The following is a 26,366-nucleotide window of genomic DNA, read 5'->3' as shown; positions in this document are numbered from 1 at the left end:
GTTCCGGCCCGTGCCACCGTACGCCCGTATGGCTTTAACGTTGTCAAATTGGGGGGCTTATAATCGGAAATTCTTTGAACAGGACCCGTGTCTCCATGCATGTTATCGGAGTGGTGCAAGGCGCCCTTTCCAGCGCGGTGTGGTATAACTGGATACGATGGGGTCGAAATTTATTGCTTGAGCGCATAAGAATCAGAGCTTGATTTTTAGTGTAAGGATATCAAGGGACTGCCTGTGGGCTACAGTCTACGAGCATTCTAACGACGGCATTCCACGTCGGCCAATCAGGAAGCTGACTTGTCTATAGCCCCCGCAATCGTGTCCGTCGTTGCTCCGGAGATGGAAACAGTTTTGCTTCTCTATTGCAGGGTCTAACGTCAAACATATCACGCTCAATCCTAACCACACTTATTTACTCTATGCAGCTAGTGCTGTCACTATTTTGTATCAAGATGTATTTGGCAGAAGGAAAGTAAACAGAAACAATCATAAGTCATGAAATAAAGAACCACTGCGCACAATCACTGTAACATAACACGTTACGCAGGGCTAGCATTCGGGCAGAATCTCCTTCGAGCAGAATCTCTCCCATGTGTTTGCCTTACTTCCTGGAAAGGTACTTTGGCGCATAGGCTTCGTAGTTGAAGTTGGCAAAGTTGTGGTTAATGTCCAACAACATCTTAACCGCCTGCTTCGATTTGTAGTGGTAGTTCAACGGAATGTCCACGGCAATAGTTGGGACCTGAACAGCTGGAGACTCGGCGGTGGCCAATTGCGTCAAGTTAGCGCCGTTGGCGGTGACTGAGGCAGAATTTGTTTGACCCACAAGCTTCTCCAACGGGAGCAACCCCTGGAACAACTCATAGGACGCCAAGGTGAAACCAAACTGCGGAGACGAGCGACAAACTCTGGCCAAACCACCCTTGAAGAAGGCAGAGAACTTTTCTTCGCGCAAAATCGTCTTAGCCGCATGGGCAATACCACGATAAGCGGTTTCCGTGGTTTTGGTTTCCACCTGCAAACGGGTCTTGATAACATCACATGGAGTGGTCAAGTAAGCGGCCGGCATCCCAGCCAAGGCACCACTGACCAACAACTCCCAGATAGCCAAGGTGGAGGTGGAATCATTCGGATCAAAACCAAACAACCCGGACTTCACGTGGTTGTAGGTAGGGAAGTATATGGCGGAGAACGGCACATCTCTCAACAAACAGGCACTGGCACCCTTGTACAACCCGAACAAGCCCAAATGTCTCACGATTTGAACGGCAGACATGCGCTGGACGCCAGGGGCCAAGTTCTTCACGTTACCCTGCATCTGTAAACGAATCTTGACAATTTCTAACGGGTTGGTGAACACAACCTGGCAGGCACCAGCAGAGGCACCAGCCAACACCTCCCACGGCACGCTGATCTGGTTGGTGACCGGATTGGTGCCCATCTTGCGCACCAAGTCGTTGACGGTCAACTTAATAGCCTTCTCAGGCGCCACTCCGATCAACTGTGGGCCCAACCCGGAGTAGAGACCTCTGAACCCCTCAGCCTTGAAAACCTTGGCAAAGCAGTCAAACGAGTTCTTGTACTTCGAAATGGATCTCTCGGCCTGCAATCTGGTCTTGATCAAATCAATCGGGTAGACCATGGTGGCACCGATGGAACCGGCAACCGCCCCTAAACCAAAGTTGTACGCCGAAACTAAGATCGGATTAATATTAGCGTGGGCTTCCGGCTTCTTCGCAACGGCGGGGGCCGCTTTGCGGAACAGCAAAATGCTCGCGCGGTTGGCAAACTCTGGGTTCAAGGTCTGGGTGATGACTTCCTTGGTGAGAGAAGAGGCGCCGGAGGCGTTCAAGCTGGTTAAATCGTAAATAAAGTCGATTTCGCGAGGGGTAATGGTGGAGGAGTTGAAGGTGGCGCTCACGGGGTTGTTAACCAACGCGTGCAAGTCGTCACGGGTGAAGGATTGTTTCCCACTGTCGTGAACCAAAGCGTTGACGAGGTCAAAGCTCTGAAACGCGTTAACCACCACCGAGAGGTCGCTGAAGGAGTAGTTATCCTTGGCGAAGAACGTCGGCAAGAGCTTAGGCAACTGCTCGGTCAACAAGCTCTGGGAAACCTTGTCGTGACCGAAGTTTTCTTTCAAAATCAACAAAAGCGCATCCTGCGAGAGCGAAGACTTGTTCTGCAAGCTCTGGAAGTTCTGCTTCAATTTTTCCTGCGGCAAGCTCTTCAACAAGACCAAAAAGTCGTTGTATGAGAGAACCTGGTCGTGGTTCAAAGTCTGCTTGATCTGCGACCAGTCAAACGGCAACGACTGCTGAGTGTCACTGGAGACCTCGATTTTCTTGTTGAAGTCGCCGATGGATTGCACGAAGCTCTTGAAGGGCAACTCATGGGTCTTGCTGAAGAACTTGTACAACAAGTGAAACTCGCCGTCCTTGTCGTTAAGGGTGCGGGTGAACAGGAGCCAGTCGCTAAGGTTGAGATAACCCTTCTGGTTGGAATCGGCCGCCAAGAATAACAAACCAAAGGTCTGCAAGTTGATAGCTGATTCATAGTGCGTGGACACGTTCAGTGGGTCCAAAATAGCCAAAAACTGGTCGATGGCCAAGGTTTTTTCGTTGTGCACATCGTTGAATTGGGAATGCACAAGGAAAATGTCCTTGGCTTGTTTATCTTGGGAGGTCCAGGACATGTTTTGTGGCTATGAGATCAAAAATAAACAAAAACGGATGACTTGCAAAGTGTGAGCAAGGAAATTAGTGTGGGTGGTATTGCAAAAGAGTTTTCAAACAATGGTCATCTATGAAATGTGACGTGGAATTCTATGTTCTATCCCGGAAAGTTGCACTTTAGACGCGCAGGGTATGACTCGGACGAGAATTTCAGTTTTTCTACTTTCAAAGATGGATACACGTATGCGTGAGCGGACGTGGAAGAAGGGATTTAGGAAGAAAGCAGAGTGAGAGGGGGTATAAACCGGGGCGGCTCCGTGTTTATATACGATTTCGGTTCAAGGGTACACTATGCCGCGTATGGGGAACTACGGAGGATCAGTGTGAAAATTTTTGAGTGTTAAGCGCCCAAGACGTGGGGAAGAGCGGAATAAAGACACGTCGAAAAAGAAACTTATGTATGTAAACAGCGGGCGTCGAGGACGGCACATGCTTGTGGAAGCCGCCCGATTAGTCCGTCCCGCCAGCCCTCGTTTCACATCCGCCCTTTTTATTTTTTTTTTTTCTCCAAAATATTGTAAATTTATAATCAATAAATTTAAGCACAAGATCATATCCAATAGACGGGATACATATGGTACTAATCCCACTGTATTGGTATTCTGGCTCTCAGTGTACCTTTGAATGCATACGCAGAGTTCGGAATTTCGGACTTGCATCGTGGCCTAGCCGCCCACTGAGTCTATTTGATTGGAGGTTTTTCTTATCGTACGCCGACTCTTAGGCGCCAGGTGGACTATACAAACACCATTAGTCGATGATTGCGTAATAATCGACCACCTAAGAATCTCTCCACTTCAGAACCTCTCCAATTGTCTGCTAACGAAGCGCCAGCATTTTCGCGCTCCAGATGCACGTAGCATGTGTTCGAAGTAGCGCGGCCGAAGGCCAAATCGTCGAACCTAAAGCACCCGGGAACGCCCATACCTCCCCTCCTTTCACATGATGCACAATTTTTCTCCTGCACCCTTACCTGGCCACCTGGTGTTGACACTGAATCTCGGTTATCTGGCTCTCAAGACACCGTTTGCCAGGACCGCTTTGCCAGCAACCGCCCGGGCTGTTATGGAGCACTGACGGGGGATCACTGGTGGGAACCTATTCCGGGGTAGGAGATGCCTGGATCGAGGTTGTCTCGCATGGTCTAAGGAGGGGCTGCATTCCATCCCCCCACGTCCCCGCCCAACTCCACGCCCCCACATCGTCTTCGGAGCCTCTCGCATAGATTGGCTCTTCTCATATGTGGGCCGTTAAAGTTTATTTCTCGTCCTCCCTAGGCTTTACCTGCTCGTTAGATGACAGGCCATAGGTCATTATTATCCTGGTACACCAGCCTCGCGTGTCAGTTTAAGGTTTTAAGCCGTTGCCACACTGGTCGGGGAAAAGGTTGGGCCTATCTCCATTTCGATGAGGGGCACAATGAGGGGCATTCGGTGATACAGGCTCTAAGTTTAGAGTAGTTGTTGACAGCTTGAACTTAAAATACCCCACGCTGTGTATCAGAGTGGAAATGACACTCTGGTTAAGCAAACGTACATGGAGCGGAAAGATACCCTGGGTTGTCTAAGGCATGACATTAATCAGGGCTAGCCACGGGTGCTGATTTGCCTTCTTAAACATCTATTTGACGAATTCGAGTCAGGTTGTTATGATCTGTTCCCCGTACAAGGTATATAGTTAAGTAGAAAAGTGGGACCATGCTGGCGTGATGTTTAGCATTTCGTCGCTATAGGGTAAATACTCTGGTTTAATAGGGTGAGTCACAACAGTGCTATAACATGCGTCGCGAGTTCTCAAGCATTGGTTCTCAAGCATTGGGTTCTTAAGCATTAAGCTCTCTGGATCAGCTGAGACCTGTAAAATCCACCCAAGACCTCCTGATGATCTGAAAAAAAATTATAGGTCTAGAAATGTTGATGCGCCTCCACAAGCCGTGATCTGAGTAACCTTCACTGGTTTATAATGTAAGAATCATAAACAGGGTAGGGTGAGCTAGTGTCCCCTTTTTTATAAAGAACCCTTTAAAGGCAGGCCCAAACCCCATTTGATGTTTTGAAAAGACAACTCGAGTCTATTTCAGTCCATTTGGAATTATTTGAGATCGTTTGAGGCTTTCAGTCTATTTGAGATTGCTCAAGGATTCTTTTGAAATCCCGTGGCATGCGCCCTCTAAAGATTATGGCCCTGCCATATTACAATAGCTAGGGCCTAAGCGTGGTTTCAAAGCAGAATTACATGACATTACCGGAAACTACCATCAAATAATAAAATATCAAGATAATCTAAAAATCAGAATGTCTAATACTAATTTTCACCCTAATTTTTATCGGTCCACATAACGCATCCATTAATCCTTAGCTTTCCCTGCGCGTTTTGCTGGTACTGCCACGTCCTCTAAGTTTAAGCGCTATAACCCAAACCTCTCTTAAACCACCTCCCAAATCACCTCTCAATTGCACATTTCCTCACCTCCAATGGACTTTTATATCGAGGAATTCACCTCATCAGCGATCCAGCCACCAGCTGCCCCGCTCGCTTTACCCACTATCGATCCGGGCGAGTTCACCAAGAAGTTTGCCAACATGAACATCTTAACCACCAGCTTCTTGTCACGCGACGCAAAAGAAAAAGAAACGCCGAATGACATTGCCCAGAAATATGCCCAACTCTCCTTGCAGATGATCGATAGGAAGGAGGAACCAGTGGTACTGGTCAAGCCCGAAATGTCGAGTAACTTGTCGGTTCGTCTCGCAAGGGTGCTCAACACGCCCATCAGCAGCGACTCGGCGCTCCAAGAGCTGCTCCGGTCCTTGAATGACCATTTCCTGAAAAAGATACCGACCCCAAAGGCACTGAACGAGTACGAGTATCGGGATGACTATTCAACACAGACCGATTATACGCCTCAGGATGATTCCGAGGACATGTTGATCCGGCCGGGGATTGTCGGGTCCATTCACCGTCGCCGCTTGCGAAGCGACTTAGAGGACGACTTGCTCAACCACCACCTTTCCGTGCTCAACACCTTCAAGCCGTTGGTGGCAAAGTTGCGCACCGTTGAACAGAACCTCCAGGAATTGGAGCGCCTCCACGAAACGTCCGTCGCGGATTTGAGCACCAGCTACACTCAGCTAGGCGGCGACGAGTTCCACCGCGAAATCCTCGACTTGCAGCGTGCTCGCCGCACCGTGACGTTTCAAAAGACCCTCTTGGCGAGCTTCCAGGCCAAGTACACATTGAACGAGTACGAGCAGCACGTGTTGGGCGACCTTGTTCCAGGGTCGGCAATGGACCCGGACGCTGCCTCCAGCGACGAGTATTTCCGCGTTCTTGCCAAAGCCGAGGACATCAGCGAGAACTGTGCGGTGTTGTTGTCGTTAGACAACCCAGACCTCGGCATGAAGATTATGGCCCGGGTGAACGAGCTCATCGGCTCCTCTCTTGGCAAGCTTGTCTATTCCATCGAGAGGTACTTTACCGGTCACTCTACGGCCCTGGCAGCGTCGATGAAACGCGCGCTCGTGGTGTTGCAGCCCCACCAGCAGTTTCGCACGGTGGTGGACCAGTTGGTCGATGCCCGAACCAAGGTCTTGACCCGCGAGTTTCAGGCGCATCTTGACGGTGGCGACGGGGAGGATAACCGGCCGATTCTTCTCTCTGCGCACGATCCCTTGCGCTTCATCGGCGATTTGCTCGCCTATGCTCATAGCGTGATTGTGAACGAGTCGGAGACCATCTCTGGCTTTTTTGAGGCCGACGACTCGAAGGGGACGTTGGAAACCCATACAGAAACCCTTTCTTCAATCAAGTACATCACGGTTCACGTTTTAAACGCATTGGGCCGGTTGTTGAAGCTCCGCATCGAGCAGTTGATCAAGGTGGAGGCCAGTTTGTCCACCATCTACGAGATCTATGGGCTCCTCGAACTCTACACGTTGATGTTTGCGAAGCAGCTACCCGCCCTGGAGGATGAATCCTTGCTCGATACGCTCCACGGACTCCAGACTGTAGCCCAGGAGCGCATTTTTGGCATCACCAAGGACAAGTTGGCCCGTATTCGCCGCAGATATATCCGGGGGGAGAGTGACGTTGAGGCAACAGCCGTCGACACGGAGCATGACGGGAGCATGGAACTCTTGCAGCCTCCGGAGTGGATCGTTGACTTCTACGGCTCCATCTTGCCGTTGATCGACCGCAGCACTGATGAGACGTTCATGGGCTTCTCTCCCGAGACAAACGCCCAGTTTGTCGCGTTGGTGGTTCAGGAGCCGGTTGATATCTTCCTCAAGCAAACCGATGCGATGGTATTTCCCAAAAAGAACAGTTCGGTGAACAGACTCATCTTGAAGCTGAACTTCTACGACCTCGTGCTCTCGAAAATCTTGCCCATTGCGCTCTTGGCGGACAGCGTGTTTACGATCAGCGAGGAGATGGGTCGTTGTGTGACGCAGTTGACGGCGTTGGAGTTTGACGTGTTACTTGCCGAGTCCCACTTGACTGACTTTTACAACTTGGTCAACATGATCTGTCCGTTCGAGCGCGATTTCTTTGACGTTTCCATCTACGAGCCAATCAAGGAGAACAAGTTGTTTACCCGCGAGACCGTCGCAGCGGTGGACCGCGTATTAGGGGAGTTCTTGCCGATGGCGTTGACCGACGTCCAGCAGACGCCGTTGTTGAAGCTTAACTCGCCGACCGCTGCCAACGACATCATTACGAACTCGTCCGTGGAGTTTATCAACTTCTACCATAAGTTGCAGTTGTTGACGGTGGAGTTTTTGGGTGAGGGTTTCACCTGGAACGACGCTGAGGTGGCAACGTTGTTGGGAGTCGAAGAGGCGTACAAAGAGCAAAAGAAGAGAATTAGCTTTTAATTCATCGCGTTAACGGCGAACTTTCAGCAATGAATTATAGTTTGGTTTTCCAAGCGGCCAACCAGGAAATGTAGGGTCCCTTGTTTAAGTTGACGCAAATTCGCCCTTAATGTTTATATAGCACATACTCTCTTGCATTTCTAGTCATCAGACGTAAAATCTACCGTTGCTATGTCTGAGGCATCCGCTGGCCAGAGTGTTATCGGCTCTATTACGTTCTCCGATAGCCTTTGATTAATCTATCTACTGCCCATTGATTTGTCTGTACCTTGAGCTCATGAGATTGCCCCTCGCACCCGTCTGACAAAATTATTGATTAGTGCTATTAGCTGCAGCGACTTTACTTGAAACCGCCTCAGGCTGTACATATAAAACACCAGTCTCCTTCCCCTTTTCTCTATTTACACCCACATCTCTGCTACATAATTTCCCTTTTCCGTGTTTACATTAATCATACCCTATTTCACATCGTCGTGGTTCGGGACCTTGCCTCTACCGTACCCGTCCTTGGAGTAGTAGTCCATCGGGTAGTACCCCTCGTCCCACTTTTTGTCATTATCCAACATCACCATTGCCTCGTACGGCGTCAACAACGGCTTATTAAACGCGTAGCCCCAATCGATGGATAAACGCGGACATGCCACCTGTACAAACGCGTCAATGTCGTCAAACATGGCCAACTTGTGGGGAAAGATCTCGCTCAAGATGATTCGGACCGGAACCACTCCCTTGGCCTTCAACTTCTGCTCCAAATTGTCCAACGTAGCGGACGAACCCTGTCTCCCGAGAGCCCCCAAGATTAACCCAATCTTCTGTGCACGCGCAGCGACCGAAACGGCGTCCTCTCTGATCTCCACCAACTGTTTTTGGTCGTATCTCTCCCGAGTGAACTTTCTGGAGTAGGGGTCGTACCTGTAAGCCGGGATATCTGGGTTGTGGATCATGGCGCTCTCCAAGTGGAAGCGCCCGTCACCCACGTACACCATGCTGTCGTACTGGTCCTTTTCCAAGCGGGCGGATGTGCAGCCCAAGACCTCACCCTTGGAGAGCGGCATCACCTGGGGCGGAATGACGTAGATGACGCCCTTTCCGTCCTCGTCGGCCTCCAACTTGTGCTTAATGGAGTGGATGGTGGGGTTGAACTGAATAGTCCCAAACACCGCGAGCTTCGAACCCGCCGCAAAGTTTCTCCTGATGGTCGCAATGAGGTGCTGTTCGTCGATGTTAATTGTCACAAACACGTAGAGCACTTTGATCAATGTCACGTCGATCGGCACGAGGCACGAATGCGCATAGTGCACAATAAAGTCGCAGTCCAAGGCACGCGCCGTGTAATCATCAATACAGCATGCCCCGTAACTAACGTCGCCCATGACGATAGTTTCGCAGTTGCAGAACTGCTCAATAATGTCGGAGATGATCAACGAGTAGATGAGGAGCCCCTCCGGCATCTGCAACGCCACACGCTTGGCCTCCTGCTTGCGGATATTCCAGATGGTTTTATGGATTTCAAAGTTGTAGTTGGATGGTAAGAGCTTGACCGCCTCGTTCAATTCGGGGTCATCGAGGATATCTTGTGGAACCTGGTGCATCACGCGCCCGACGTGTCTATTGGTGGGTCTCTTCACAAGCGAGGTTTCAGAGGCCTCGCCTTCGGTCTTTTTCCCGACAAATCTCCGTCTAGGCACTCGTTTTGATGGGGTCGGGTCGGCATTCATAATGGAAATGGCTAAGAAAATGTATGTGAGGCCATTCTTTTTTGTCGGGGAAATATTTTCTAATGATTTTTCACACCTGCATGTAGCGTGCATATGTGGGTTCCTAGCTAACGAGCACCCTTTGGAGACGAGAGTTACGAACAATTGAACCTTAAGTCTGTTTTTGCCTCCTTCATAGTTGTATCGTTTTAAATGCGGTCTTTTATATTAAGGTTCCTTTAAAACTGTTATTGAGATTGCGATTGAAAGTCGGCGACATACAAGCTCTGGTAAACTCCAAGCAGCTGTGTAACCGGCCTGTCTCTACAGACTAATCTAGACTACTTTCTATATAAGCCTATAGCGGGAAAAAGGCAGTCTCTGTATAGGCCAATGTTACATGAGGGTATCTTGATGAAATTACGTGGCCCCCTTTCATGGCAAACGATACGCACGAGGCCAAAGCACCACTACATCACTGTCGTTCGGACTAGCCAAAGCACCACTACATCACTGTCGTTCGGACTAGCACCATCACCCCTATGAAGAGTGCCTAGTATTCCCAAGTCGTATTCAACCCATAAGTCAGAGCCCGTTTCTTTCGCAAATATTATATGAATGGAAGACATCGGGAGGGGAGTGGCAGCCCGTCTATACACCTCCCTTGTAGAAATAAAAAATAAAAAAAAAAAACTTAGTTGGCCCCAACAGCCAAGGCTTGCAACTTTTCGGTAACCTCGCCAACCTCAGGCACGGCCAATGGAACGACCAGGTACTTGAGAGTCTCTCCCTCCCCTCTCAAATCAAATTCACTTAACCCGATACAAGCACCAAACTTCTCAAATCTCTGTTGGTAGTGGGCCCTCTTTTCCTCAATGATCTCGTTGCACTTTGGCCAGTACTGCGCGTGGTCGTACACAAAATTGACTTTCCCCCCGAAATCCATGTCCAACTGCTCCAACGGCACATAGTCTGGGAACGGCTTGTCAAAAACCAACTTTTCCCGGGTCATCGGGTCGATGAACGGATGGATAACCTTCAAAAAGGACCAGGCAAGCCACGGGATGTTGGTCAACAATGCACGGCCCAAGCGCTCGGGATAGTGTGTTTGTAAAATGTGGAGCACCTGTCTCCCCACCGTCACTGGCGGAACCTTGGACGAGCCCATGACTCCCGGTACCTCGGGATGGTGCTTGAAGTCTATGAGAAGCGCCAAGGAATCCTGGCCCGGCGGCATGTACGCAATCACCGCCTCCAACATAAACACCAAGTGCTGCACCTGGCGGAAAGAAGACTTGGTGTTCTGTCTCCCCGGCTTTAAGTAAAGGCACGGACGTGAGTCGTTGTCATAGCCCAAGATGACCTCCTTCCCCGTTTCATTTTCCGGGCCCACGATCTCGGCAGACAACTTTGCTGGGTCATAGAGGCCGAACTCGCGGCGCCAACTGAGCGATTTCTCGATTCGCTCAATCGCATCTGCCACCACCCACTTGGTGGCACGCAAGTAGCGGAGGAGACACTCTCGAGAGAGCCACGCCTTTTCGGCGGACGATAACGCCTTCTTTTCGGTGGAAGCATCAGCCTTCTCCAAGATCGCAAGCTTCAAGTCTGGCTGTTGGAAGTGCTTCAACACCGTGTCATACTTGGTCTGTTCGTCAGCAGCCAACGGCTTTGTCTCTGGCGGCGTAAGCGTAGCTGGAGGCGCTGTGAACGGAAAGTGGCGGACTGGGGTGGTGTTTTCGGCCGCAGGCGTTTCCTCCTTCTTTTTCCTGGAAAACATGCTAGAACGGTTGGTATTGACAAGAAAGATACAGTATACGTGAATACTCTATAAAATGTATGAGAGAAAACAGACACGCGCCAGGTTCCATATTTTTCACCTGGCCAAGCCGAATGTGCGCGCGCGTTTTGTCTGACAAATAGAGGGTCCTGTATAAAGCACCTGCATCTCGGCACCGGGAGAGAGACGTCCCGGCACAGCCGAGAGTAAAAGACAATGCAAAAAGATAGTGACTTCCACGAGATTCGAACTCGTGCCTCCGGAGAGACCAGGACCTTACCCTGGCGCCTTAGACCAACTCGGCCAGAAAGCCAATTTCTTGGGCGGAGGGACTGGTTCGGCAATCCAAGGTGGATATCACACTCTTTGTGAGCTTGAAAATATAATAAGGTGTAAATATCCGTTAGTTCAGTCGCGCAGCTCGTTGGTTTTTAGCGATCTGCTGCTGAATAACGTTGACATCTATGGTGATGAATAATAAATGGCTATTGGTGTTTGTAATAATATACTTGTCCTTTGGTAAGGTAGCAAAGTCTCATATGTATATTCGTTGATAGTCATACCAAGGATAATAAAGGTGAGGACTCCGTATGCCTTTTTTAGACAGTTGGTTCTTCTAGTAATGCAACTTTTGATTATACTGAAATAGCTGAGACATTACTTGATGTTTGGAAGCACTGTATGAAATTCTTCACAGACATCACACGGTCTTATGATGTCTGATGTGTACAGGAACAGATCTCAACAGCTATCATAAAGGCCAAAGGCAAATAAACAGGAGGCAGGTCAGCAATACCAACACAGTTTTGTCTTGGCTTTTTGTATACTATCATTTGCAGATAATGGCCGTTTGGCCGAGTGGTCTAAGGCGTCTGACTCAAGATCAGATCTCGTAAGAGGCAAGCGTTCGAACCGCTTAGCGGTCATTATTTTTTGTATCCTGTTCGTGGAAAATGAGTATTTATCTACGAAAAAATGAATTTTTCAGAATATAAGTAGGTGAGAACACACAAATGTGGAAATATTCATGCGTTTCATTTACGTACATATATATCTAACGATATTCAGATATTTTTAATTGAAATAAACGTATACCGGTATATTCTTTAATTTATCCTGCGATAGGATGTACATTTAACAGCTTATCATTAAGGAACAAATCTTGATAAATAGTAACTTAGATAAATGTATATATTCTAATTATTAATTACTATGTTAAAAAATAGGCTTGCAGAGAATAAAAAGAAAGCTAAAACATAACTTATATATATTACTAGATAAACCTAAGGGATGTATATACACGACTTGCTTTTAGATATACGTTAATTGGTATATTTTTTAATCTAAATATAGATTTTTTTTAGCATTGATCGAAAATATACAGAATATGATTCCGCGTTTAATTAATATTTACATCAGCAAATACTTTGGCACACATATGCGCGTAAAATTAAAAAAGATAGTGACTTCCACGAGATTCGAACTCGTGCCTCCGGAGAGACCAGGACCTTACCCTGGCGCCTTAGACCAACTCGGCCAGAAAGCCAACTTCTTGAGTGCCGGGGTTAGAAGCTGTATTGGCGCTGCATTTTACGAGGCTACACTAATGTTGCACTTTACGAGGTTATACAGACGTTAAATTTTACGATGAATAGAAACACGGATGGCAGTTCCGATGGATTGAACCACCGTGATGACCCAAATCCGGAAAGACTATATAAAGAGACGGTTTCTGGTGGACGGAAGAGGAGTTTGGTTTAGAAGTATCTTTATTCTTGTGGAAGATCATGATAGTAATTTGTGAATCAATAATAGACTATAACTCTCTGATTGGAACTCCAACAGGTGCTGGAACCCTGACATTGTGATGAAAAGTATAGTTTTAACTAGTCCACCCCAAGGACAACCTGCTAAGCGTCGTTTCTCTCAAGCCTCGAGCTCAGTTTGACAACGCAGCCTTTGAATAATTATTTAAGTGGCTCTACTCGTGTCTGATCATCTACAGTTTTACCAGCGCGTGCACTTTGGTTTGACTCGAGAACAAAATGCATCGGCTACTCAACTTACATTATTATGGGGATTAATTTTATCTCCGATTAAATAGAACCGACCATCCGAACGGGAATACAGACCACGTTTACGCACTCATTTTAGTACACCTTCAAGCTTTCGTATAATAGCCCGACGCTGATATTAAAAACAGTAATGGAGGCGTCAACATCATGCTAGAAGCTAACGTGTATACATATCTATATTTTGCTGTCCTAGACAATATACGCCCTACTTCCATAGATAGAAACTATACACCCTAACTCTATAGAAGCAATATCGACCTAAAACATTCAGCTATACATTAACTAAGTTATACTAACTATACTGGTAAATAAGAATTATCGTACACCATCACTAACTATTTTTGCAATTAGCTTTAGATCGTTCATCTCCCATCCTTCCCCGTATTGCTTTCTCAAGTCCTGTACGCACGCCCCAGTGGACAAACGCGGCGAACTTTCACCGTGTTCGCCATCGGCGGCACCTTTCCCTGCGGCGGTGTCGGGGAAAGCGATTGCATCCCGGCGAGAATGGCAACTTAAAAAGCTGCATACGAGGATTTTGTCTACACCATCCACCGGGAACTATGACAAAAAACAAACAAACAAGCTGAACAATTCGGAAGTAATGTCAGGGGAGCTCAAATTTACGTAGACAGGAAACTTATATGGCATTTGAAAAACCCCGGTAACGTCTACTAGACAAATACGCAGCGAACATAGGCTGTAAATGACAAAAGAGGTACCACAGAGCGGGGTAGAACAATGAAAGATCCCATAGTGTATCCACATAGATAAAATATAGTATTTATGAGCCTCCCCGTATACTAGTCCAAATGTACGAACCAGGAATGGTACACACCGGGCAGTCGAGTTCGCCGACACCGTTAACCTTAACGCAATGTAAAGCTAGTCCCAGAAGCCCTGCAAGCCCAATATGCCTGAAATAAACCTACCGGTCCCGTATACCTATCACATACAAACTATACACCTTACCAGCATTCAATAAACCTCTCTCCATGGGGTGCTGCATTTCTGTGCGGAAAAAGAAACGTTCCAGCGGCTTGGCGACGCGGTAATCTCTTCGAAAATCCGGGGAGCCCCTCCAGCGGCTAACTTAGAAATATAAAAGCCGTCCGCTCCCCCCCTTTTTCTCTCACATAGTTCGCTCCAACAGCAACACCCAGCATTCGCCATTAGCCAGGTACCATCTTGAAGCCACCACCTGACACCAAGTGTAAAACCCCTATCGATACCACTTTTTTTCCCATCTTCCCTTTCAATCCGTTTCACAGAATGACCTCCGCTACTGCTAAACCCAAGGTGCTTATGTTGGGCACCGTCACGTGGGCGCACGACGCGTGGACGCAGCTCGGTGCGGTTGCAGACGTGGTGCACGTGGACTCTGTAGACCGCGAGCAGTTCATCCGGGACTTGCAGGGCAAGTACAGCGACGCGGTCGTGATCAGCAGAACGTTCAACTCGGTCGAGCAGACCGGGCGCTTTGATGCGGAGATGGCAGCTGCACTCCCAGCCTCCATTAAGGCTGTGTGCCACAACGGCGCGGGCTACGACCAGATCGACGTCGAGCCGCTCACCAAGCGCGGCATCCAGGTATCAAACGTTCCAGCCGCCGTGGATTCCGCCACCGCGCTCACCAATGTGTACTTGATCATGTCGTGCTTGCGTAACTATCAGTTCGGGCACCAGCAGCTCTTGAAGGGCGAGTTCAAGACGGGTGTGCCCGTAGGCCGTGATCCGGAATCGTGTGTAGTCGGGATATTGGGTATGGGCGGCATCGGACGCAGCGTCCTTAGAAAGTTGAAGGGCTTGTGTCCGAAGAAGATTGTCTACCACAACCGTAGCCGTTTGGCGGCCGAGTTGGAGGACGGGGCCGAGTATGTTGCCTCCTTCGAGGCTTTCTTAGCCCAGTGTGACGTGATCTCCATCAACTGCCCATTGAACGAGCACACTCGCCACTTGATCAACAAGCTGACCATCGCACAGATGAAGGATGGCGTGGTCATTGTCAACACCGCCAGAGGTGCTGTCATCAATGAGAGCGATTTGATTGTCGCGTTGAAGAGCGGCAAGGTTGGTGCTGCCGGCTTGGACGTGTTTGAGTTCGAGCCAGAGGTGCCACGTGAGTTGTTGGAATTGCCAACCGTCTCGGCTGTGCCACACATGGGAACCCACACTCGCGAGACCCAGCAAGCGATGGAAGAGGTTGTGGTGGCGAACGTGGCCCTGGTTTTGGCCACGGGCAGCGTCAAGACGATTGTGTTTGAGCAGAAGGATAAGTTTTGAAATGCAAACGTCCCAGCGGAACGTGAAATAGCGGAGAGAGATAGTGAAGCAAGGCTTTGCTAACCAAGCTTCAGTGATTGTATGACCGAAGTTGGATCGTACACTCGTTTTAGTTTACAAACGTTTGATACATATTGGAGGGCGCCTTGTGATTTCTCGGTACCCTTTACATGCATTTTATGATATTATAATTTAAATGACTAAACTAAATGACCGGTGTAAATATCCTTTTCACAATCCAGAAAGAACTGGCACCGAAATATAACCACGAACGTCAGATATTCCCTTGGGCTCTATGCAAATATCCACGCCCCTTCCCGCTTACCCCGTGAAGGCAAACCTCTACCAATGTGATGGATTAAGGCCCACAAAGCATCAACCATACGTAATTCACCACACCATTACACCATCACCACAGAGCTAGTGTAAGCCGTTAAACAGCGACAAATACATATAGGCGCCAAGTGGGTATGCCGAAATGACCGAGCTGCTCGTGCATATGCAGCGTGGATGTATACTATGCGTGGGGGCAATAGCCCCCGAAACGCTCATTACCGGTCTTTTTCAACCATCACAGAGAATAGAAAGAAGAAATGGACACATATCCGTTGATTACGGGCACATGAACGAATGAAAAGTAGTCAAATGCGATCACGGCTTAGATGCCACATGTACGGGTCTTTACGCATGCAAACCTTGGCAACCTCGAGGTTCGGCTCCGATGATCTACAAAAAAAGCTACATTATTGTCTACATAAAACTCGTCAGGGATTTATAAAAGGTATATTTGGGCTAGAAAATTCCCTCTCCAAGTAGAATTAACCGATCCCTGCATCGACGGGACCCTAGACCGACTCGGCGTTACTAATAGCTCGGGCCTCGATCGGACTTGCATGTTAGCCACAAATCTCCGCGCGGCTGGAGTGGCTCGGAGCGAAAACACCGCGAAAAAAACTAATGATGCTGAAAAATAAAAAACGTTGCTCACCTACTTGAGCCCGCTCCGAGCACTACACGGATCTTTTGCCAATTAATTCGACCCAAAAGCTGACAAAGTTGCTATCTGCCAGGTTATCTGTCTTGAATCCGCTGTTATTCCCGTGTATTCCGAGCATCCAAGAATCCAAGCATCTTATTGGCAGACGTTTATTGAAGGCTCCATCTATTGGTAGACGCTAGCACCATTGACACTCCAAGAAACTTATACCTTAAACACATTGTCCTAATAGACGCCTCACATCCAAAAACCGCCTCTTCATGTCTGATCTTATACAACCGCTCGAAGTCGATTACGAGGCTTTACCTGAATCCGCTTCGGTGATGGCGCACCTCGGCGCCGGGGCCATTGCTGGGATCATGGAGCACACGCTCATGTTTCCGATCGACTCGATCAAAACCAGAGCGCAGATCGCGGCAAACCTCAGACAGCCGTCGGGAATGCTCGAGGCATTTTCGCGGATTTCCGCGACGGAAGGCGCGCTCGTGTTGTGGCGCGGCGTGTCGTCGGTGATTTTGGGCGCGGGTCCGGCGCATGCGTTGTACTTTTCCGTGTTCGAGGCGACCAAGACCTTCCTCTGCAATCATTTTGTGAACGCCGAACACAACGCAAACATCATTACGGACGAAAACCACCCTTTCATTGCCGCGGCGTCGGGGATGGCTGGTACAACGGCTGCGGATGCATTGATGACACCCTTTGACGTCATGAAGCAACGTATGCAGATCTCCGCGGGCCACGGATCCGTCTCGGTGCTCGCCCGACACATGTTCCGTACCGAGGGCTTTCGCTCGTTCTACATCTCGTATCCCACCACGCTTCTCATGAACATCCCGTTTGCCGCGCTTAACTTTGGATTCTATGAGTACTCATCTGAGCTATTGAACCCGGAAAACAAGTACAACCCGATGGTACATTGTGTCGCCGGTGGTGTATCCGGGGCCATTGCCGCGGCGATCACTAACCCAATTGATTGCGTCAAGACCGTGTTGCAGACCAAGGGCGCCAGCACGGACGCGAATATTCGCACCAACGTCAAGGGTTTCAGCAGTGCTGCAAAGGTTATCATAGATCAGGCCGGCTACCGTGGTTTCCTCCGAGGCATGGCTCCAAGGGTCGTCTTCAACATCCCGGCGACCGCCATTTCCTGGACCGCCTACGAGATGGCCAAGGCGTATTTGATCCGCGGCAACACCAAGTTGGAGTAGCTGTATATACGAGAACCTCATTGGAGAACACACCTGTATTTAGTAATGCAAATCTAGAGATGACCAAAGGCAAGATGTGGGAAGAAATGATTACATGAGCGGTACCTGTAGTTGGCAACGAAGGGCGGGGAGTTTTACAACGATTTTAGAGAGTAGTTGTACCGCGGGAGGGAAAAGGGGTAGGTATATGTAAGTCCTCACGGGAGTATGCCCACGCTTCGCCACACCCCCACCGTTAATGCCTGAACGTTAATCATGCACTACAAGCTTCGCCGATAACCATTAATATACACTAAACACTCCATAGAGCCTACATAGCAATTCTAGGCTATGCTACCGTAGCCACGGTCGTGTTCATAGCTGGGCGACGCCGAGTCGTGGCGGTCAACCTCGCCAAACGCGTTGTAGCGGGCGCGGGCCTCGGCACGCATCTGCTTGATTCCATCCGAGTACACGTACGAGTCGAGCTCTATGACCACCGGGCAATTTGGGTCTCCATCGATGAGCTTCTTCGCTTGCTTATAGAGCACATCGTCCTCGGCGTATTCGGGCGTCCACTCTTCCTCTTCTTCGTGGATGGACTGGGAATACAAACCCTGAATGGACGCGTGGGAGGACAAGTCACTGAAGGCACGCGGCCTATACTTCCGGCCCGGGTTCCGGGACCCGAGAAGCGGTGTACGCTGGCTGTTGAGGTCGAGCCAGTACTTCTGGCCGTTGTTGGAGTAGCGCATGCCTTGGTTGATGCGCCTCATGCGCGAGTCAGCGGTAGGAAGCATCGCCTCAACCGAGTCAAACTGCTTGTAGTCATAGCTGGATCCGGAAAAAGTTAACCGAAAATCGTACGCCAAGTCGCCAATCCCGAGACAGTCCTTGAGGGCGCTGCGGAACGCGAGGCGTCCGCATTTGGGGAGGTTTTCCTTGGTGAACGGGAGGTACGAGAAAGAGTACCAGTGGCCAATGGCGAATCCAATGAGCTCTATACATAGCAAGGCGTTCTGGATAGCCAACCCCGCGTTGGTCTCGGGGTCGGAGTGGACCCGGAGAAGTCCAAGCCAGTTGAGCACCACAAGAATGATGCCCTGCCAGTAGGATGCAAAAATGATCATCTTGACACAGAGAAACTTGCCCATGGGCTGGAACGGTTTCAAGTCCGCATAGAGGCACTTCCAGAAGAGCGCTAGGTCGTATAGCGAGAGCGATACGGAGCAGTTATAGATTAAGGTTGTCCACACGTACACGCTGAGCCACGAAATGTCGTTCACGTCGTAAACGCCGCAGAGCTGGGTCCCGGAAATCACGAGCAAGAGCACGGGCTTGATCCATACGTACTGGAGAATGCCTCGCTTGATGGTGAGGAACGTGTACGGGTCTGAGATGTCGAAGGGAGCGAGGAGCGACTTCATGGGTGGCGGGTGGGAAACAGGCTCACGGCCAGACGTTTGCACGATAATGTTCCTCTCGCCCCCGAGGATGTGGGTGAGGAGCGAGAAGAAGGTGTAGATGACAAAGGCTTCGTAGATCTCGCGGAACGGCTGGAGGAACTTTCCGACAGCGGGCGAGATGAGGTCGACATAGCAGGAGATGGCGAAGAGGGGGAGAATAAGGATGATGCGGATGATGAGGCGCTGTTCGAAGGGTTTTCGGTAATTGCAGAGGTGGAAGAGGGTGAGGGTGAGGATTATGGCGACGGATAGGAGACAGGAGAGAAACGCGAGGACGAGAATCCAAAGAGGGAGCATTGTTAATGGTAAGAAGATGTGAAGATCCGTGGAAAATGATTTGAGAGTGAGGAGATTGATTGGACTGGGGAGATTGATTAATTTGTAAGTGTACGATCGGTGAGAGAAGAGATAAACCCAACGCGGCGAAGGAAGCAAACAATCCTGAAGGCCTTACAAGCGAAGTGAGAATCCTAAACTAAAGGAATTATACGGCGTTATCTGCGTTTGTACGAATTTAGTGATAACGCAGGGGAGTGGATTTGATTAAAAGGGATAACCTTTTTTAACTGGGGGGTGCCTGTATAATGAAAAACCTATGAAGGAGTCAATTGGGCACAAGCCGCAAGAGGATAGCTGGTGAACTGTAAAGGGTCAAAGGATCAGTTCAGACTGAATGCTTTAAGGGAATACTAATCGAGAACTAAAAGAGAGAGAGAGGATATTTGTTCAAAAGGACTCTTTCACCGGAAAGGAACTGGTTGGGGAATGAAACCTAGAGCGCCGGCGGGAAGGCGAGATTATCGCGGGGAAGTCCAAAGAAGAGACCAAAAACGAGTGGGAGAAAGGGCTACAACGAGCACCTGGCAGACACTGTCAATCAGTATAGAGGAGTTCTGGTGGAGAAGAAGGGGTCCGAGTGGGTGTCTATTCGCAGGTGAATGACAAACAGCCAGTGACTTTAATCAGCCGATACGGAATGAATATGGCCACAAACGTGATGGGGTATGAAAGTGTAGCTTACGCAAGCAAACTTCAGATGGGAAACACAAAAAAGAGGGTAGCTTTAGATCGAAGTGACCAGGGATAGGCTTGGAAGCAACATTGCTGGTTCGTCTGATAAGCCATCGCATTTGATGTTTAGTCAGTGCGGCGGCAAAGGTCTGGGAGCGGGCATAAAAGGCCCAGAAATACAGGCAGGGCACGACTGTCTAAGCTTGCCGTACGCAGGGTCGGCTCTCCAACCCGTAGAGCTTTAAATGAATAGGCCGGTTTGCTTAAGGGCATCAAAGAGACATTTAGATTAAATCCAGTTTGAAAATTTCGATATCTAAATACTATACGAGCTTTTAGTATATTACCAATAATAAATTAGTCGCCCTTCAGCAGGACACAGACTCATCAAAATAGATACATCTATATACTCCTCACGCTTGCCAAAACTACAGGGTTAAAGGTATCATGCTATATTGTATTTGATAATTTTGCTAGAATCAAGGGAAAGTTGCCCATCCCTTGATTTAGTATGGAAAGTGGATATCACAGTCACCTGCGAATCAATCGCGGAGCTGATCAGATTCGTGTTGGATGTCTGCTACACTGGTCGCGATGCTACTTGTGCGATGTTGATTAAGCGACTCTCGAGTCACCCCCCATCTCGCCCAACCACTCGTACAACACGGCCAAGTCTCTGTTTGCCAAGTCCTCTCTTTCGCATGCCTTGTCGTAGATTTCCTTCCCAATAGCACCCAAAAACAATGGCTGGCCAATTGACTCGGCGCTCTGACACGCCAAAACCATGTCCTTTCTGGTCAATCTAGTGGCAAAGCCGCCCTTGTAGCCATCGTTACTCGGAACACCGGCCTTGACACCGGGAACCGGGCAGTTGGTGGCGCTCGCCCACGAGTTACCCGTCGACTTGGAAACAAGCTCTGCGTACACGGCCATGTCGAGACCAAAAGTGCGCGCGAGGTTAAACGAGTCAGCAGTTGCGATGTTCGTCAACGCGAGGAGGTAGTTATTCGCGAGCTTCGCCGCGAGCCCGGACGATATCTTACCCATGAAAAAGATGCGCGCGCCCATCGCATCAAAAATGAATTGCAAGCGGTCGTCCGTGAGCTTTGGCCCCTCGCGGCCAATCATGAAAGAAAGGGTTGCGTCACGCGCACCCATCGCACCTCCGGACACTGGTGCATCGAGATACTCGCCCGCGTTGGCTTCCCGCACGAGCTGTGAGATCGCCTGGCTCGTAGGGATGTCGATGGTCGATGAGTCGACAAACACGGTGGGCGAGTCCTTCTTCAAGTCGACAATCTCTTGCACGACCGCCTTTACATGCTTGCCTTCGGGCAACATCGTGATGACGACCTCGCAGTTGGCGCCGACATCCACAACGGAGCTTGCAGCGTACATCTGCTGGTGTCCGTGGTCCTTAGTGTTTCCGAGAGCCGCCGTGATTGCCGGAGCGTTCACATCGTACACAAAGAGCTTGTCCTCCGGTTTGAGCTTCGAGTGGAGGTGGCGCGACATGTTCTGGCCCATCTGGCCAAGGCCAATGAACCCATAGTTGGTGAGCACCGGGGTGGAGCTGGAGAAAGACCTGGCGAGGGTGCGGGTTGCGCGTGCGGCGCTGGTTCTGGTGAAGCGTTGCATATGTGAGTGTTGAGGATGTATGCGAACGAAGCAAGAGCGGAGCGTGGGAGTTGATGGGGAGGATGCGAGTTTATATAGGAATTGGGGTGCTGCTCCTCCCCGCATTTTTCGAAATTGTACTCCAAGTCCGAGCTGCAATTTGGAGGAGCTGAGGGTGCGCACAGTGGGGGCTCGAAACTTAAATCGAGAGGAAAGACAGAGGGGCTCGGATAGGTCCGGAGGAGGGGCTGCAATCCTGGGTATAGGCGCATGAATCTGGGGTAGCCGCGGGGGATTGAGAGAGGACGGGAGAGAGGTCACGTGTGATGCGCTGTCATCTGGCGGGTATCTGCATCGGGACGTAGATCAACCGCGGGTTTGAAGATTTACAGTGTAGGCTAAGCGTTATTCGGTTAGAAAGAGCGAGAGCGTTTGAGGAGTTGAAATTGGAGAAATATGTACAAGGCGTTAGCACGAAGGTGGGGAATAAGTAGTGTGCTACTAGCCCCTCTCTGATGAATAATATCCAAGCACTGCGCTAGTTGATAGGGGGTTTTGGAGCCTTTGTTTGACTTGGAAATCTTGGCTGATCTCCAAAGAAACGTTGAGTCGTATAGGCCTATTCCTAACGCACCTTAAGCTAGAGATGCGTCGCCCACCCGCTGTTGAGATCTTTGAGGAATCTAAAATTGGCGGGGCTTATGGATAAACTTTGTCGGGTCAACTGGAACGGTGATTTAGATAGAGGATTAAACTAGGATTTGGTACATAAGGGCTGATAGAGAGATTTAGAGGTATGATTAATATTCAGTTCTAGAGAAATCATACTCAAGGACCGAGTGGCCTATTGGCCATGTAGTAGCCTGTTTACATCACTAATTGGGTCCCAGAGCAAACCTGATTGTTCTATCTAAGATGCTAGTTTTTCTAAGAGTGGGATATGCCCCAATCATATTAAATTGCATCGAGAATTTGAGAAAATAGGAAATAAAGCAGGATATAGAAAGATCAGGACAGAAAAAAAACCAACTCATTAATCGCCATTATTTGCCCTAAAAGTTCCTACTTACTGTATCCGCCTTCCTAGCTTCTAGGGAAAAGAACCACAGTAACCCCGAATCTCAGTACACGTATATACCGCCTTAGACTCACCGACTAATCCTTTGACCTACACCCAAATTTATCTCATTCAGCGTTTACTCTTTCCTATATACATTGATAAAGCCAACACTACAATACCGCAGCCTTGGCCGCACGCTTCTCCTCGGCAATCCTCCGTGCCTTCTCCTGCCTTTCCTGTTTCTTCAAGCGGGCCAATTCCTTGTTGTCCAAGACCTTTTCGCTCTCTTCCTCACCCTCAGGCATCTTGGCGTCGTCCAAACGGATTACAATTTGGTCACGTATTGTGCCCTCCACCACCGGCTTGCAGTACACCAGGACAATTCCGAGAAGGGTTTCCAAGACCTGGGCACGTTTGTACTCCTCGAGCTCGTTAAGCTCCTTGCCAGCGACCGGTTCTTCCTCCACGCCAGCCTCGTCCTCGAGGTCTTCCTCCGTAGCCTCGCCGCTTTCTGCAGCCTGCTTACGCGCTCCCTGTGCCATCTTTCGCAACTGCCACTTGTTGGCGATGTAGATGTGCACCTTGCATCCCTTACTCAACTGGGAGACGATATCCCGCTGCTTCTTGGTTGCGAGATCGGACAAGGAGATGTTCCAGCCGATTCGCACTTGTTTTACATCTCCCTTCTGCTTCTTTTTCAACGCCATGCGGAGCGAGCGCTTGTACGTCGAGTTGTCCTTCATATCTTCTGCGCGTATGTCCGCCATGTGGTCCGAAAGCTTACGAATGGCCGTCAGAATGGGCACCTTCTTCACGAGCGGTCTTTCCAACTGATTATTCACCACCACCGAGAGACCATAGTCCATTACGTCAAGCTGTGGAAGAAAGTCTTTGAGCAAAACTTCCTCCACCTTTCCCGCGTCATTCACGTACGCGATCTCGCCCGCGGCACTCTGATCGAGAATCTCGTTAATCACGAGCTGTACTGCCTTCTGCGCGTTGTCGCTTCCGGTAGTAAACGGATACTGGCGGAGGTTGATCTTCTTTGGCGCTCTCTCCTGTTTCTCAAACTTCTTTCCCCTCTTTCCGTCTGTGGGCGTGCTGCGAAACATGTTCTTTGCGGGGCCCTTCATGGTTTTGCTAAAGTTAACGTCCCTCGGGCTGACACGCTTGGGAACTGCGGGGCCCTGGAGGTTGTCTTTGACAAACTGCTTTGGGAACGATGCGCGTTTGTCCTTTTGCACTTGCGCCTGGCTGTTGATGCTGTCCAAAAATGCCTGCGCTTCCTTGGACATTGGTTTGCCGGTGGAAGCTACACCGCAAGCCGAGAAGGTTCTGACCTGAAACGCTAGCTGGCGTCTAGAAATGGAAAACATGGTGGAGCTGATGAATATGTACAGGGTCAGAGGAACCAAGGTGCAAGTGAAAGACGACATCAGGGTAGAGGGCGTGATTTTATCCACTCGCATGAAATTTACCGCACAAAATTTTTCACGTGACCAGAGTGCATGCTGGTACGTGCAGGGTCGGAGCAGGAAGATAGATAAGTAGACTAGAATGGAGATATTATTCGGTGAGTGAGGATTACCGGAGGTTCTTTCTTATACGGAATTGGACATAATCTATTAATGCTGTAGTTAGCTTGGCGTATTTATACCCCAAACACCTTGCAACTGTTGTCCCAGGCGCGGGATATCACTTCGTCCACCTCCTTTCCCTGGACACTAGCCACGATCTCGGCGACGAACCCAATCAAACAAGGCTCGTTTCTGGACCGCACCAATGGCGGGGCCTTTTCACCTAACGATATTGTTTCCGTGAGCGTCTCCATATGCTTCGTCACTTGTTCTCTTTTGAGCGAAGGTAACGGAAGAAACTCATCCATTCTTGGACCCGAAGGCTTTTTTGTCAGCTTCATCTTGCACTCTAACAAAAGCTGCGCAATCTCTTCAGTCGGCTCGTCATTACTTTCCTGGGGAATTTCGGGATAAGCCTTGTTGGGGTACTTGGTGATCAACCTGTACCCCGCGTGGCTTGGTCTGACCTCGCACCACGGCGCATCCGTCTCTAACATCAAGCGATCCAAGGGGATCTGCGCCACCACATCCAAGTTTTCCTGTGTTTTGAGCGAACACCCGTTAATCCCGATGTAGAAACCAACCCTAAGCAACTCGCGCAACTCCTCAAGGGTGCCGGTGAAGGAATGGACCACACCCGGATGCGTGAGCTTGCCAGAGGTGTAGTACGGCTCAATGATGTCGATAAAATCGTCACAAGCCGCTCTCATGTGGAGAAATAACGGCAAACCAACGTCACACGCAACGTCCAACTGCTTGCGGAAGTATTCAATTTGCAATTCCTTAGGGGCGTAGTGGAAGCGGTCGTAGTCAAGACCAATCTCCCCGAAAGCTTTGACGTGCCCCGATCGCTTTCCCTCAAGCGCCAACTGCTTCAACTCCTCCATGTGCGTGACGGCAGACCCGCCCGACGGGGTTTCCACAAACTCCGTCACCGAACACGGGTGCACCCCCACAGTGGAGAACAACCAGGCTGGGTGCTGTTTGGTGATCTCCATGGCCACCGCCGACTCTTTGAGTGACGAGCCGGTCACGAGCATCCGGGAGATGTTGAACATTTGCGCACGTTCAAAAACATAGGCGAGATCTGCCGCGTGGTACTGCTTGCGGTTGTACACACCGGCAAACATCGGGTCCGTGAGGTTGACTCCGATGTCAAAGTATTGCGGCATGGCTCTAGGAATTAATGGGGGTTTAGAGCGTACGAGGGTTCTAAGTACACTGGTTTTGCTCATAAAGAGCGCAAGTCAGTGTGGAGATGTGGTGTCGCGACAGGTTTAAAATCGATGCACGTGAAAATTTGGTCGTGCTTTGACTTTGTACGTGCTGCTTCCCATTACTAGGCCGTGTAATCGTCGCGATATCTCACTCCACGCTATAGCTTGAAGTTATTCTATATTTTTTACGGACATCTGTTGTATATTGCCAAGTGGTTTGAGTGACAACCGTATATGCGATAACCGGTGTACATGAGAGGTACGATGGTCCATGGTTGGTGTACGGAGCACTATGTTATGCCGGATTATCTCACGGATTAAACATGTCTATTCTGGATTTTTCATTGTTACTATCCGAGCGGTATTTTTTCTGGACAAAATATCTCATATGAGTCCAATTTTAAATGTCAAGGTGTGGCTTTTTCTAGCCTCAGCTATTAAGGTCGAAAGAACCAATACCCCACATGCTGCTAAGCTTAGATTTTAGAATGTCAGCCAACGGTCATGCTCAGTGTATTGATATGCAGGTTGTGTTATCCATGGCAGTACTGAGGCAGTATCTCCCTATGGATCAGCAGTGGAGATTATGACCCGCGTCATAGGTACTTTCCTTGTGAGTCAGCGCTAGAATGAGTCATTCTCGTTCATACTTTGTACAATTATCCCCGATAATCTCTCATTATCATGTTGTATACAACCATCCACTATACATGTACCTGCGATCCTTAATCTCTTGCAAAGCATTTACCGCAGAAATGTCTATAAAACAAACGTAAATTCCCTAAATTTT

General features: G+C 49.3%; 13 protein-coding genes and 3 non-coding genes across 16 annotated transcripts; 5 read left to right on the top strand and 11 right to left on the bottom strand.

Moving 5' to 3' along the window:
* Positions 1 to 162: 162 nt before the first annotated feature.
* On the bottom strand, positions 163 to 3,070 carry AGC1 (amino acid transporter). The gene has a single exon (XM_019129254.1). The coding sequence runs from the start codon at positions 2,693 to 2,695 to the stop codon at positions 602 to 604; it is 2,094 nt and encodes a 697-aa protein (XP_018984554.1). The 5' UTR covers positions 2,696 to 3,070; the 3' UTR covers positions 163 to 601.
* Positions 2,870 to 3,567, bottom strand: BABINDRAFT_149827 (uncharacterized protein). Its single transcript, XM_019127221.1, has one exon. The coding sequence runs from the start codon at positions 3,392 to 3,394 to the stop codon at positions 3,044 to 3,046; it is 351 nt and encodes a 116-aa protein (XP_018984553.1). The 5' UTR covers positions 3,395 to 3,567; the 3' UTR covers positions 2,870 to 3,043.
* BABINDRAFT_162262 (uncharacterized protein) lies at positions 3,222 to 4,071 on the bottom strand. The gene has a single exon (XM_019129253.1). It carries the CDS (start codon positions 3,658 to 3,660, stop codon positions 3,472 to 3,474), a length of 189 nt encoding a protein of 62 aa, XP_018984552.1. The 5' UTR covers positions 3,661 to 4,071; the 3' UTR covers positions 3,222 to 3,471.
* Positions 4,072 to 5,254: 1,183 nt separating this feature from the next.
* On the top strand, positions 5,255 to 7,585 carry BABINDRAFT_22632 (Golgi transport complex subunit; the record flags this gene model as incomplete). The annotated part of the gene is made up of 2 exons (XM_019131294.1): positions 5,255 to 6,788; positions 6,837 to 7,585. Coding segments are annotated over 2 exons (2,283 nt in total), but the record flags the coding sequence as incomplete, so codon positions are not given.
* A 482-nt stretch (positions 7,586 to 8,067) lies between these two features.
* BABINDRAFT_8805 (2-(3-amino-3-carboxypropyl)histidine synthase) lies at positions 8,068 to 9,327 on the bottom strand (the record flags this gene model as incomplete). The annotated part of the gene is made up of 1 exon (XM_019132860.1): positions 8,068 to 9,327. One exon carries the CDS (start codon positions 9,325 to 9,327, stop codon positions 8,068 to 8,070), a length of 1,260 nt encoding a protein of 419 aa, XP_018984550.1.
* A 195-nt stretch (positions 9,328 to 9,522) lies between these two features.
* Positions 9,523 to 11,131, bottom strand: BABINDRAFT_162260 (CRAL-TRIO domain-containing protein). The gene has a single exon (XM_019129252.1). The coding sequence runs from the start codon at positions 11,084 to 11,086 to the stop codon at positions 10,001 to 10,003; it is 1,086 nt and encodes a 361-aa protein (XP_018984549.1). The 5' UTR covers positions 11,087 to 11,131; the 3' UTR covers positions 9,523 to 10,000.
* A 185-nt stretch (positions 11,132 to 11,316) lies between these two features.
* BABINDRAFT_t240 lies at positions 11,317 to 11,399 on the bottom strand. The gene has a single exon. It is a non-coding gene; the product is annotated as a tRNA-Leu (tRNA).
* A 531-nt stretch (positions 11,400 to 11,930) lies between these two features.
* Positions 11,931 to 12,012, top strand: BABINDRAFT_t247. The gene has a single exon. It is a non-coding gene; the product is annotated as a tRNA-Leu (tRNA).
* A 537-nt stretch (positions 12,013 to 12,549) lies between these two features.
* BABINDRAFT_t239 lies at positions 12,550 to 12,632 on the bottom strand. The gene has a single exon. It is a non-coding gene; the product is annotated as a tRNA-Leu (tRNA).
* A 1,707-nt stretch (positions 12,633 to 14,339) lies between these two features.
* BABINDRAFT_162259 (D-mandelate dehydrogenase-like dehydrogenase) lies at positions 14,340 to 15,649 on the top strand. Its single transcript, XM_019129251.1, has one exon. It carries the CDS (start codon positions 14,434 to 14,436, stop codon positions 15,442 to 15,444), a length of 1,011 nt encoding a protein of 336 aa, XP_018984548.1. The 5' UTR covers positions 14,340 to 14,433; the 3' UTR covers positions 15,445 to 15,649.
* Positions 15,650 to 16,439: 790 nt separating this feature from the next.
* On the top strand, positions 16,440 to 17,989 carry MRS4 (Fe(2+) transporter). Its single transcript, XM_019129250.1, has one exon. It carries the CDS (start codon positions 16,702 to 16,704, stop codon positions 17,647 to 17,649), a length of 948 nt encoding a protein of 315 aa, XP_018984547.1. The 5' UTR covers positions 16,440 to 16,701; the 3' UTR covers positions 17,650 to 17,989.
* A 337-nt stretch (positions 17,990 to 18,326) lies between these two features.
* BABINDRAFT_25503 (uncharacterized protein) lies at positions 18,327 to 19,391 on the bottom strand (the record flags this gene model as incomplete). Its single annotated transcript, XM_019131359.1, has 1 exon — positions 18,327 to 19,391. A coding segment is annotated over one exon (1,065 nt), but the record flags the coding sequence as incomplete, so codon positions are not given.
* Positions 19,392 to 20,495: 1,104 nt separating this feature from the next.
* Positions 20,496 to 21,903, bottom strand: HPD1 (Hpd1p). Its single transcript, XM_019129249.1, has one exon. It carries the CDS (start codon positions 21,741 to 21,743, stop codon positions 20,721 to 20,723), a length of 1,023 nt encoding a protein of 340 aa, XP_018984545.1. The 5' UTR covers positions 21,744 to 21,903; the 3' UTR covers positions 20,496 to 20,720.
* A 1,049-nt stretch (positions 21,904 to 22,952) lies between these two features.
* BABINDRAFT_167741 (uncharacterized protein) lies at positions 22,953 to 24,158 on the bottom strand (the record flags this gene model as incomplete). The annotated part of the gene is made up of 1 exon (XM_019130534.1): positions 22,953 to 24,158. One exon carries the CDS (start codon positions 24,156 to 24,158, stop codon positions 22,953 to 22,955), a length of 1,206 nt encoding a protein of 401 aa, XP_018984544.1.
* Positions 24,159 to 24,433: 275 nt separating this feature from the next.
* Positions 24,434 to 25,531, bottom strand: BABINDRAFT_38033 (3'-5'-exodeoxyribonuclease; the record flags this gene model as incomplete). Its single annotated transcript, XM_019131849.1, has 1 exon — positions 24,434 to 25,531. The coding sequence occupies one exon, from the start codon at positions 25,529 to 25,531 to the stop codon at positions 24,434 to 24,436; it is 1,098 nt and encodes a 365-aa protein (XP_018984543.1).
* Positions 25,532 to 25,722: 191 nt separating this feature from the next.
* On the top strand, positions 25,723 to 26,124 carry BABINDRAFT_162254 (uncharacterized protein). The gene has a single exon (XM_019129248.1). It carries the CDS (start codon positions 25,869 to 25,871, stop codon positions 26,061 to 26,063), a length of 195 nt encoding a protein of 64 aa, XP_018984542.1. The 5' UTR covers positions 25,723 to 25,868; the 3' UTR covers positions 26,064 to 26,124.
* The last annotated feature ends 242 nt before the right edge of the window (positions 26,125 to 26,366 follow it).

The sequence above is a fragment of the Babjeviella inositovora genome, assembly GCF_001661335.1.
Source record: "Babjeviella inositovora NRRL Y-12698 unplaced genomic scaffold BABINscaffold_8, whole genome shotgun sequence".
Taxonomy (NCBI): Eukaryota; Fungi; Ascomycota; class Pichiomycetes; order Serinales; genus Babjeviella; species Babjeviella inositovora.
The sequence above is the reverse complement of the archived record's forward strand: the minus strand, read 5'-3'. Positions and strand labels throughout refer to the sequence as shown.

Bases quoted from the DNA above. Each gene is read 5' to 3' on its own strand.
- AGC1 (XM_019129254.1), bottom strand. From the start codon at position 2,695: ATGTCCTGGACCTCCCAAGATAAACAAGCCAAGGACATTTTCCTTGTG.
- BABINDRAFT_149827 (XM_019127221.1), bottom strand. From the start codon at position 3,394: ATGCAAGTCCGAAATTCCGAACTCTGCGTATGCATTCAAAGGTACACT.
- BABINDRAFT_162262 (XM_019129253.1), bottom strand. From the start codon at position 3,660: ATGGGCGTTCCCGGGTGCTTTAGGTTCGACGATTTGGCCTTCGGCCGC.
- BABINDRAFT_162260 (XM_019129252.1), bottom strand. From the start codon at position 11,086: ATGTTTTCCAGGAAAAAGAAGGAGGAAACGCCTGCGGCCGAAAACACC.
- BABINDRAFT_162259 (XM_019129251.1), top strand. From the start codon at position 14,434: ATGACCTCCGCTACTGCTAAACCCAAGGTGCTTATGTTGGGCACCGTC.
- MRS4 (XM_019129250.1), top strand. From the start codon at position 16,702: ATGTCTGATCTTATACAACCGCTCGAAGTCGATTACGAGGCTTTACCT.
- HPD1 (XM_019129249.1), bottom strand. From the start codon at position 21,743: ATGCAACGCTTCACCAGAACCAGCGCCGCACGCGCAACCCGCACCCTC.
- BABINDRAFT_162254 (XM_019129248.1), top strand. From the start codon at position 25,869: ATGTTATGCCGGATTATCTCACGGATTAAACATGTCTATTCTGGATTT.